Consider the following 12204-nt stretch of genomic DNA (forward strand, 5'->3'; position numbering starts at 1 on the left):
CGATCCAAACAGAGTTGTGAAAGTTGGTAGTAAGTGTGGGTGTATGATCAATTATGGAGGTCAATCCACATGTAGGGTCTGCTTGTATGATCACGTTCTCCAATTGCTTGGAGATAACTTCATTAGGGTTCGATGTGAGAAGCTGAACCAGGAGGTTTGTTGTGGGGTCCAAGTCCGTGTGTGGTATGGTGTTGAAGCAAGATTGGAGAATGGTCTTTGTGCGCTGTGTTTGGATGGGTGGGATGAGTATAGAGCAGGGTTACTCATAGTACGGCCCGCGGGCCGCCAGCGGCCCGACAAGCCTTCCTCGGCGGCCTGCGGACCTTGCAGACATCCTACATGTGTTTTTAAAAAAAATTAAATAGTGTAAACACTGCCGGTTGCAGCAGCCCGGACTCTGAGACTCTGCCCTGTGGGGGCCGGGGGATTCCAGTGATTGTCAAAGTGGAGCTGCAGGGGCCTAAGAGGTGAAATACAACAAAGCTTTATTACCATGTAAATGGTCTTTTAAAGACCTATGAAGTACTCGGGTGCGGCTGTGTGTGAGTGCTGGGAAGCTGTCTCATGGCGGCTGTGTGTGCGCGCTGGGAAGCTGTCTCAACCCAGGCTGAGGGCTGACACACACACACAGGTGAGATGACAGAGGGTGACGGAGAGAGGGAGAGGGAGACAGAGGGAGAGGGAGGGAGACAGAGGGAGGGAGAGAGACAGGGAGAGAGACAGGAGAGATAGAGGGAGGGAGACAGAGAGAGAGAGAGAGACGGAGGGAGGGAGACAGAGGGAGGGAGGGAGATGGAGGGGGACAGAAGGAGGGAGAGGGAGGGAGGGAGAGGGAGGGAGAGAGAGGGAGGGAGAGAGAGGGAGGAAGACAGGGAGGGAGGGAGACGGAGGGAGACAAAGGGAGGCAGAGGGATTGGGAGGGAGACGGAGGGAGGGAGGGAGGGAGACGGAGGGAGACAGACGGAGGGAGATGGAGGGAGGGAGACGGAGGGAGACAGGGAGGGAGAGAGACAGGGAGGGAGGGAGAAGGAGGGAGGGAGACGGAGGGAGGGAGACGGAGGCAGGGAGACGTACGGAGGGAGAGAGAGGGAGAGAGACCGAGGGAGAGGGAGGGAGACAGAGGGAGAGAGACAGAGGGAGGGAGAGAGACAGAGGGAGACGGAGGGAGGGAGATGGAGATGGAGAAAGGGAGATGGAGGGAGACAGGGAGAGGCAGGGAGACGGAGGGAGAGAGACAGAGGGAGAGGGAGGGAGACAGAGGGAGGGAGAGAGACAGAAGGAGAGACAGAGAGGGAGACAGAGAGGGAAACAGAGAGGGAGACAGAGGGAGGGCGACAGAGGGAGGAGGGCGACAGAGGGAGGAGGGCGACAGAGGGAGGGCGACGGAGGGAGGGCGACGGAGGGAGGGCGACGGGGGAGAGACAGGGGGAGAGACAGGGAGAGAGACAGGGGGAGAGAGACAGGGGGAGGGAGACAGGGGGAGGGAGACAGGGGGAGGGAGGGAGGGGGGGGGAGAGAGAGGGAGGGAGAGAGAGAGAGAGATCTGTGTATGCTGGGTCTGGTGGCTCAGTGGACGAAGGCGTCTGCTGCAGGGACCTGTGTTCAACCTCATGGTCACAATTTATTTTTGCTTTAGCCCCGCCCCTCCCCCTCTGACCCCGCCCCCACCAGTGCGGCCCTCGGCCACAAACCACACTGTAAATTTAGCCCCGAGAGAACGTTTGTGAGTACCCATGGTATAGAGGGTGTTGGGGTCCTCTCAGATATCGTGGTAGTCAGTAGGTTAAGGGGATCTTTGCAATCTTCTTTGGATGAAAGGGGGGAGAGGAGGGCGGTGTGGGAGGAATCCCATTTGATGACTTCACTCACAGACGTCTGGTATAACGGTGGTGAGTCTGCAATGAAGTGATCAGTAGCTAAGGCTAACCCTGTCCCTTCTTGGCTGGGGGATTCAGGTGTGGTAGAGACAAATAGGACTGGGGGGTAGAGATCACTGGGGGTGTCTACACTGATGAGATTGGTGGCTAAAAGTGCAACCCTGTCTCTCCTAGGCCCGGGGACCCGTGTGTGGTTGAATCCGATGTGTCTGGGCGATAGGACTCGATGGCGGTGTCGGCAATTGTCGGTTCGGAAGAGTTTGTTATGGGTTTTTGTAGTGGAGTAAGGGTGGCATCTAGATACTGAGGATGAGAGGTTGCGGTGAGTGTGCTATTCTTACTGTTTACTTCTTTCTTGAGAGTAGGAAAGATCCTGTCTGTGGTATCGAGATTAGTGTTGGAGGCTTGAATAAGGATATTACCATTGTTGTAAATAGTGATGGTGGCATTCGCAGGGCATAGGTTTGAGGCTGTTACTGACAATTTGAGGACATGTGTTTTTTTTTTTGCATTAGAGATGCGGAGCAATGAGTAAAAGGTATATTTCCATTAGGCACGTTTTTTTGTGTGGAAGATAAGGTCATTGGATATTACGCCTGTGCTAATGCAGAAGTATGGGTCTGAAATAAGAGACATGAAAGAAGGCTGCGAATAAAGCCTTCCTAGGGAACATTCCCTTAGTGGACATTTGTAAAGCAGCCACCTAGTCAACCCTGCACGCTTACCAAACACTAATATGTGAACGCCCTCGCTAGACAACAGGTTATGGTTGGCCAGACAATTCTAAGGGCTTTATCTCAGACATCTGCCTCATGAACACGCTTGCCACTGCTTGTAGGGTGTATTGACCCATCTCCCTTCTCCGATAAAAATCATCGAGCGACTAGTCAGCAGAACCCTGTCTCAGTTCCTGGAATCTAATTTTATGCTGGATGATGTCCAGTTCGGCTTTCGGCCTGGCCATGGAACTGAGACTGCCTTGGTGACCGTACTAGATGATCTTCGACTGCGGGAGGACAGGGGGCAATCTGGAATTCTTATTTTGCTTGACCTGTCCGCCGCTTTCGATACGGTCAATCATGGTATTCTGCTGACTAGGCTAGAGGAGGTTGGAGTGTCAGGAATGGCCCTTGAATGGTTCCGCTCCTATCTTTCTGACAGGTGCCAGGCGGTCTCTCTTCTGCCGTTTTTATCTAAGTTCTCCAGTGTCCACCATGGTGTCCCACAGGGGTCGGCAATAAGTCCCATTCTTTTTAATGTGTATATGCGACCCCTGATTAAAGATCATGAAGGCACATGGTGTGAGACTGGTGAACTACGCCGATGACACCCAAATCTTCTTCTCGTTGGAGGGATACCAGTCGATCCCGCTGACTGCCTTCCACGACTGTATGCGAGACACTGCGCACTGGCTAAGAGCTAACTATCTCCAGTTTAATTCAGATAAGACCGAGGTCTTATACTGCACTACGAGAAGAGTTCCCCCCTTTCCCCGAAAATTTCTGGTCCTCTTCTTCTATGGTTACTTTGAAACCGGCTAAAGCTGTCCGTAACCTGGGAGTTACGTTTGACGCCACTTTAAGCTTGGAGACACGTGTAAATAAGGTGGTGGGGACCTGTTTTGGTCTGATCAGGGCTTTGAAGAAGATCCTCCAGTTTCTACCAGAGAAGGCTAGAGCATTGGTCATTGGTGGTATCATTCTCAGTAGATTAGACTACTGCAATGCTCTACTATTGGGGGCTCCTAAGTTCTTGTTTGAGCGTCATCAGAGGGTGCAAACTATGGCGGCCAAACTGGCCCTGATGAAACTACGACGTTCATCAGGTTCGCTCGCCCTCGAAGAGCTCCACTGGCTACCTTTAATGCAAAGGGTGCAGTTCAAGTCTTTATTCCTGATTTTTAAGGCATTACATGGCCTTGGTCCCTCGCCCCTTCAAGAGATTTTTAATTGGTATGTACCTACAAGATGTCTTCGCTCCGCCACCGCCTACTTGGTGAAAGTTCCCAAGATTCAGAGAGCCAAGGCAGGGGGTATGGCCTTTAGCTTTGCTGCAGCTCAGTTATGGAATAGTCTTCCTCTGGAGCTCAGACAAATAAATGACCTTTTACAGTTCAGGAAACAGATTAAAACATGGCTGTTTCCTAGAGCCTGTTAGCTCCAGAACTGTTCCATCTGTACTAAGTTCTCGGTTCTCTTTCTACCACCTGATACCGAATCTTGTACCGTAGCGCCGAGATACCCGTTGGGTGTTTGTTGCGCTTTATAAATGCTGGATACAATACAATACAATACTATTGCTTTACAGTGTATGCAGAGCATATGTATATACAGCAATACATGGTATGAAAGAAAAATTTCCCTTACCCTGTAAGCATCTGTTCGTAGCGGGAAACAGCGTTTACAACGCTGTAAACACAACACGGTCATTACAATGACCGCGTTGTTACCACGCGTGCCATTACATCGCAAGTCGTACAACGACTTGCTGTAGGGGGCGTGCAACACCAGGGAATGTGTTGGATTTTAAATCCAACACCTACCCTGCTGTTGCCCAAACTGGAGTAGGAATAGTATTTAATACTATTCCTAAGTCCAGCGCGCCCCCTACAGCAAGTCGTTAATACGACTTGTGATGTAATGGCACGTGTGGTAACAACTCGGTCGTTGTAACAACCGCGTTGTAACTACCGCGTTGTGAATGCACGCGTTGTAATGTGCTATATTCGTTTGTAGCATGTAGTACTGTAGATTCACATTCACCCACCCTCATCCCCAGAAGCATGTGGCTCTGATCAGAGATCTCTTTTCGTTTCAAATTAAGCTCTTTTCGCAATACACATGTGCACCACACTCTGTTCACCACTCCATGCTACTCTCATCCGCAGGGTTAAAAACAATCTAACATTGAGCCGGTGCCCATGCGCAATGCCAGCTAAGGGACGAGTAACTAGATACCTCATGACTCAAAATACTTTTCAGAAGAAAAGCAGCCGAGTGTTCGAGCCCAACACTGGATAGCAGGAGTATGCAGAGCATGTGAATTTACAGCACTACACGCTACGGACAGATGCTTGCAGGGTAGGTAACATTTTCCATTCACCATCTATCTTCTTTGAACTGGTGCTTAAACCAACCACCAGATTGCAGTAGTAGGAAAAAGTGCACCTCTACATTGAACATCAAGCTTCCAAAATAGTTTTTTATTGTTAAGTCATTTTTTTGTATGCGCTGCCTTCCTAAAAAATGAAGGGAACACCTTCAGAAGACCAAGGGCTAGATGTACGAAACTTCAAGTTTGCATTTCCTAAATAGCAAATTTAAGAAATCGCTACTTAGGAAATGCAAAATGGAATTTACAAAAATAGAGATTTCCTAATAGCAATTCCTACTTTGTAGGAATCGCCATTAGGAAATTGCTATTTAGGAAATGCTAAACCATTCGTTCCTATGGGCTTAAAGGTCCATAGGCACAAATGGTTTTGCATTTCCAAGTTCAATCCAATCCCTAATCGCTAATTAGGGAGTGCAAAACCAAGGGTGCCTATGGGCCTAAGGCCTCCTTTGATGTTGCCCCCCAAAAAGTGGTACACATGTAAAGTGCACAAATGCCCTAGGGGAATGTATGCACTACAAGGCAGTTTAAAAAAATACTTTGGACTGCATTTTTTAAAACTGCACATGGTTACCGTCGACTTGGAGTTCATGGTAATAGCATTTCCTAAATGCCTATTTCGCATTTAGGAAATGCTTTCTACATGTGCTTAGGAAATCACAAATAGGAAATTCCTATTTGTGATTTCCTATTTATTGAATAGCAAAATGCGATTTCTACTGGGTAGAAATTGCATTTTGCGAAGGCGTTTAGGCCTTTGTACATATTGAAAGGCAGTATTGCGTTTCTTAACGGACCGATATTGCAATTCAGTCCGTTAAGAAATGCAATTTCCTTTCATACATCTGGCCCCAAGCCTCTTAATCTAAGAAATCTGAAATTTAGGTGGATCCACTATGATCTTTTCCGTTAGTGACTGTAGACTTCTCTGAAGTAAATGGATAGTGACTATTTCTTCCCTGCCTCCTGGTGAGACAAAATCAGCCTTTGACATATTCGCTCAACTCAGAAATGTTAATGTCTGCACCACTCCTCGGTTTCTGGGCACAAACACCCCTTTTAGACAAATTAGCCAGAGACTGGGTGAGTCCAAATTCTGTACTGCTGGAAGCATATAAGCCGTTTCCAAGATCACTGGTGTTGTTGATTTCCAGTCATGTTCTTAGCAACCACTCTACTCTCAGCCAGATCCTTGTGATGCAGGGTACTGATATAAGAGTAGCATCTGAATCCATCAAATAGCACATGCATTTCCTACCTAGAACAGGGCAGTGTATTACTGCCAGACTAAAAGATGTCTGCATATTCCATGTTTACAGTCCTGGCTTTTGATTTAATGTGCAAGTATATGCTGGCAGTTGTAGTCTTTATTTGCATGAGTTGGGCCAGTTGGACAAGCACACCTGATTAATGAATTTTACAAATCAAATCCAGAATTTGACACAAAGCATTTATCCCACTTGGTGTGATCTAGCCAAGATATTGGAGGCACACATCACCCAACATCTCTGCTCTTTTCTTGAAGACTGTTACTTCCTTGACTCTCATCAGGTGGGTTTTCGACCTGCCCATTCTATGGAATCAGTTATACCTTCTGTAGTTGATGATATTAGAAAGGAATGGAAAGAGCAAGCAACCTGACAATTTTAGAGAGTAATTTTCTCAGAAACCTGACTTCCCTCCCACAAAGCACCCCCCTCTACCCACTACTGCTTGATATGGGCATCAAACTCATTAGCGACCTAGCGAAGCGCCGCCCCTTGTTGTTCTAGCAGCAGATGGTGTCCACATCAGAACTGTCATCCTATGCTGCAGCTTTTGAGGAGGTCTGTGCCTTAGACACTGCGAATAAAATAGGCTGGATCAAATATGTCAGGAGCCTTATGTCCAGTTTAGGCTTCCCCAGCCATAACATTGCCTGTCCCCCAATTTGCAATAGATGTCAGATCAAATCTTTATATTGGGACAGGGTGGAGCTAAAAGCATACACGGATTGCGCACAGGGCAGTCTAACTGAAAAATGTAGAGACTTTAAAATCAGCCACACGTTAGAAAGCTACCTTGATATAATTAAAGTGCCGGCTGACAGAAAGTTATGTATTCAATTCAGGCATGGCAGTCTGACAGTTAATGCTTTAACAAACTCATGGATGGCCAACAAAGCACAGCAAAAGGGCTGCCCCTGTTGCCCTTGCTCGTACAAATCCATTGGCCACGTTCTTTTTGCTTGTACAGTTTATGTAAAATCCAGGAGCAAATGGTTGACTCCAGTCCGCAGGCAACTTGGCACTAGAGATTCCAGAGAGGCCGTGCGCATACTGAAAACTGATGTAAAACCATTATTTGTATGCGCAGTTGCGAAATTCTTAGCCCACTCATGGGCAACTAGAAGGAGGGCACAGACAGCCCCCAGGCCACCCATTGAGAAACTGCAGACATGACTCCCTGCTTTTTTTGAGGTACCTTCTTGGTTATTGAATTTCATATGTAACTGGTCATTTTATATTTCTTGTGTATTTGCACATTTGTGATTGTTGTTTAATTGTTTTTATTACAATGATCGACTTTTATAGCCGATTTTATTAGAAAGTGTGAACTGCTTATGACTGCACCATTGTTATCAATGCACGCGCACTTTATACAAGAGGCTCTCTTAAATTAGTACTTTCCCTTTTTGGTCGACAGGACCCTGTGATGCAAGTTTGAATCGTATGATATCTGCTGTTTTTAAACATCTTTGTTAGTTTTTTAACTTTTTGGACTGTCTCTTTTACTATATTGCCAAGTTATTCCACATGTATTGTTCTGTCGACATGTGTGAAGCTCACACTTGAATCTTCGTTTCTTTTATGGTAATTTACAGAAATAAAGAGTTCTTGATTGAGAGAGAAAGCAGATAAAGGACGGGCCCTTAGTCCATTTGGACTTATTGACGGCCTTTGACACGGTGGATCACAACACCTTAATCAACTTTGTCGATGACGCTGGCCTGCAGGGATTAGGTTGGTTGAAATCATTCCTTCAGACCAATCTCAGTCAGTTCACCTCTCCCCTTTCTGTTCATCCAAGGATAGTCTAATTTGTGGAGTACCTCAGGGCTCTTCGTTGTCCTCCCTTTTATTCAATCTCTACATCCACCCGTTGGTACACACTCTACAAAGGCGAAGGGTGGAAATATATAAATACGCTGATGATATGCATACACACAATGCCAAATAGCGGCAGACCACAAGCGTTTGACCCTCAATTCAGTCCAGTAAAATTTAGTGTCCTGGGCATGCGCTTCCAGCACTTGCTGCCGTTCAGTGCCACTGGAAACCAGAAAACAGGAAATTCTTCGAAAGGAAGGTGCACTGACAATATGCATCTACTTTTTAACATCGATATTTCACCGGAATTCTTAGTTTTTTCAGAGCCCTATGCTTTACATCTGTGAATGGAAGAATTCCCATCAGCTGAAGCTGAATCCAGAACAAAACTGAGATTATGATGATTATAAACAAACTGCATAGTTGGGATCCCTCTATCTGGCCATTGGAGAGGGGTGCTCCCCCATACCAAAAACAGTGGTTAAAAGCCTCAGGACTCTAATTGATGAAGACCTGTCACCGAAGCCTCAGATAGGCGCAGTAACTTCGACCTGTTTCTTTCAACTTCAAAAAATAAAAAAAATAATCTGTAAATATTTTTCCATCAAGGCCATCATCCAGATCATATTTGCCCTCTTCATGTCCCGAATTGACCATGCTAACTCTCTCTACCTGGGCCATCCCAAGGGCTTGAGTCAGAGGCTCAGCTGATATAACACCAAGCACCTAGATTGGTATGGGTTCAGCCTAGATTCTTCCACACCAGACCTCTGCTGGTACAATTACACCAGCTTCCAGTTGCTCAGAGAACCTTTTTTAAAACTGGGTGTATTATATGTAAATCTCGACACAGTAAAAGACCAATGTTTGTGACCTCCAGAATTCGGAATTATACTTCTAAGCGCAATCTTAGATCCGTGTTTCAAAATGTTTTAGAGATCCCTAAATTTAACAAGAAGAGATTGGGTGGAACCAGGTTTGCAGTGCTGTTTCTTGGTGTTTGGAGTTCCCTTCCCCCTAACATCAGAGCCACGACTTCTTACATTAACTTTAGGACCTTGTTAAAAATCAGGCTCTTTAAACAGGCGTATGGTTAGGATCGGAGTCTCCCATGCCACTGTATTCTCAGCGCAATGAAACCTTTTTGGTATACGTGCGCTTTATAAATATGCTGTAACATAACAACATTGGGTTTACTTTGTTAGTCCAAAAGGCTTTCTGGTCTCCTCAGGTGTACATTTATTGGAGACCTGGAAAGGAAGGAGAAAGAAACTATCTGCACTACTGATCGATGAATAAATAAAACATAAAAGGTACATTAATATAAACATAATTTATTTCCCAAAAACCATGTGGGAAAACAAAATATTCCCCAGTGTGCTACACAAAATTCAAGAAAACATCCTGTAGTAGATCTTGAAAGAGGATGCTTGGAAATGGGACCAATAAAAAGAGCCCTGTTCAGACTTAAGATAGACAAAATACACATCCTAATACAGGACAGACAACAGTTTGGACCAGGACTCTGATAAACTGCACAGGGATAAGGAACATGCAAGGTAGTGCCCGAGGCAGAACTCAGATGGGCAGAGCCTAGAACAGAATAAGCTAGTGTCAGTATTTGGACAGAGAAATAAAGCCAGAGTTCAATAGCTTTACAGCTCAGAGAGACAGCCGAGATCAGAAGGTCGTTGGGCAGGCGTTTAGGTAGTTAGATAGGCAGAGAAGAGCCTGGATAAGACAGAGAACTGACAGGTGAATGGTGAAAAGCAGACAGGTTAGGTGGACAGGAAGGCCCCAGGTAAGCACACAGAAACAAAACTTCAGTAAGAAACCCAATACACAGAATCTAAGTGAGAAGTCAGGAATCTTTATTTTTCTTGTGCTTGTTCTTCTTTTCCTCCTTGAGCTTCTTCTTGGAGACATGTTGGGCCTTGGCCTTCGAGTACAGGTAGTAGCCGATGAGGAAGAGGAGGGTGGGAACCAACCCTATGCAGATCAGAGGCAGCACGTCATTCATGATCTTCTGCCAGTAGGTGGGCTTCAGAAGCTGCAGAACTTCAATCTCAAATTGAAGCACGGTATCCGCTGCAGGGAGATGAGGGATTCAGGTAAGAACATTGTACACATGTAGGGTAGGACACCCACTGACATGGTAGCTGCATGGAAAGAAGAGACAGCACCCGACAGGGAGTGAGCTGGGTTAGGGATCTGCAACTAAGAGCTGTGTTGGTGGGTGATCGGTGTACAGTCTTTTTCCTGCACCCAAAAGTCTTTCTCTCTGGTAGAGGGATTTTGCACCAATCTTCCATGTTCTACAGTTCTATACCGAGTAGAGATTCTCAAGACCACATATGAGTAGCTGTGATCAGGTGAGAGGAAGTACTGTGGCAAAGAGCTGGATGGGAACCGGGAGTGGTGGGGGGGCTGGGAACATTTGGTATGCTTTCTGTCGTTTTGCATGGCGGGAACCCTACAATTTCTCAGCTAACAGTGTGTGCTATTGACTGTATTGAGGAGATACAAGATAGCTTTCTGCTCGTTTAGCAGCACTCTTTTGCTACTTTTATGTTCATGAGTGGCATGGTGTTTCCGGGATTAGTCGGGCCAAACTGATGCATACATCCCTTTAGGTGCATACTGTTGCCTTCTTTCACTTATATAGGAATGCTTACTATGAAAGCTGTAGATTGACCTACCTTATTTCAATTGATAGACAATCCTCCATCTTTGCCTTCTAATTCTCCTTTTCCCTCAGTCCTGGGTGCCATTTTGGGACTTTCTTCTCTGACTATCCTTCCAATGAGGGAACATCGTGAATGATAGGGCAAGAGCTTCCTATCTTGCTCACAGGAGCTACGTGGTCCTCTATAACAATGCCCATTTACATCTTAGAGAGGTAATCATGGACACCCTTGGCCCCACTCACACTTCTACACTTTCCCTCTTCACTTCTGGGACACAAGGGAGCTGTAACTTGTTAACTCCCATAGAGGTGGCTGTGTGAGCTTTGGGTGCGAGGGCAAGAAGAATCTCTCTAAAACCTGCCCTCTGGTAGGTGAAAGGGTTTTTAGTGCACACCACATCAACTGGGAATATTGCCAGATAACTTTGGGTTGTGCAGGCTGGCGTTTTCACCTTGTCGGATATCCAAAGAGGGTCCCATTTTCTGATCTGCTTTTACAATCATTTCTGTACAGTTTTTGCTGTTTCGTAATACTTGTGGGTTTTAAATAGAGTGCATTTCTTTGCAGAAGCCATAAAAATGTGTTAATTCTCTAGCTGATCCCTTTGCTCTTTTAGCGCAACCCTCTGGAACGACAGATGCCAGAGATCCAAGTAGGGATTGTGCTAGGGGAGTACAAAACTCCTTCCACTGCCATTACTCCAAATGGCCTACAATATCACTAATCGTCCCAACCCACATCCTTATAACAGATATTCCTATCACCCAGTTTAATGTTACTCAATTTAACAACTGCAGAAAGATGGAAGGCTCAGTTGGCTTCGCCAAGATTTAAACCAGTGAGTGCCCTGCAAAAGAACCTTAAACAGAACGCTACCTCTAAAACTAAAACTTATGAAAATCCTTACACTCGCCTGAGCAATTTGTTTTTATAATTAAACTCGTTCTGTTCACTTTAATTAAGTTCTGTTTACGTTAAAGAGGAAATGGCTGCCAACTGGAACCCTAACACCATGCAATTGTTGGGTTTTATGTCTGTCTTATTTCTCTGTTAAGTATTTTGATTAAGTTGAATTAAATAAAATTACACTTAAATGATCAGTCTTGTAATTATTTTAGCAAACTTAAATTTAGTTTACTTTTATTTAAAATAAGTTAGAATTCAAAGCTTAACCCAAAATCAATTGTTATCAAATTAAAATGTGTACTTCCCTTATATTCATGAATTATATTGTGATGACCCAGTTCTTCAATGCTAGTGCATTTTTTAAATTAACTGATAAACTACTTCTTTACTGGTTTCTTAAGCTGACGTCCAGATTAAAAAATCAAAGTAGCGGTACAGGTTGAGAGTTAAGCTGACTGTGTAGGCTGAAGTAATAGGGTCACAGTAACGGTACAGGTCAAAGCAACGGTACAGGTCGAAGTAATGATGTTA

The 12204-nt window shown here is 45.4% G+C and overlaps 1 protein-coding gene across 1 annotated transcript in view; it reads right to left on the reverse strand.

Moving 5' to 3' along the window:
- Positions 1–9394: 9394 nt before the first annotated feature.
- FKBP11 (FKBP prolyl isomerase 11) overlaps positions 9395–12204 on the reverse strand; it is a 64929-nt gene continuing 62119 nt past the window's right edge. The window contains exon 6 of the mRNA XM_085600403.1: positions 9395–10168. Coding sequence (XP_085456529.1) covers positions 9942–10168 — 227 coding nt within the window. The 3' untranslated portion in view covers positions 9395–9941. The remainder of the gene's footprint in view (positions 10169–12204) is intronic.

This window comes from Triturus cristatus, chromosome 4_2 (genome assembly GCF_964204655.1).
Source record: "Triturus cristatus chromosome 4_2, aTriCri1.1, whole genome shotgun sequence".
NCBI lineage: Eukaryota > Metazoa > Chordata > Amphibia > Caudata > Salamandridae > Triturus > Triturus cristatus.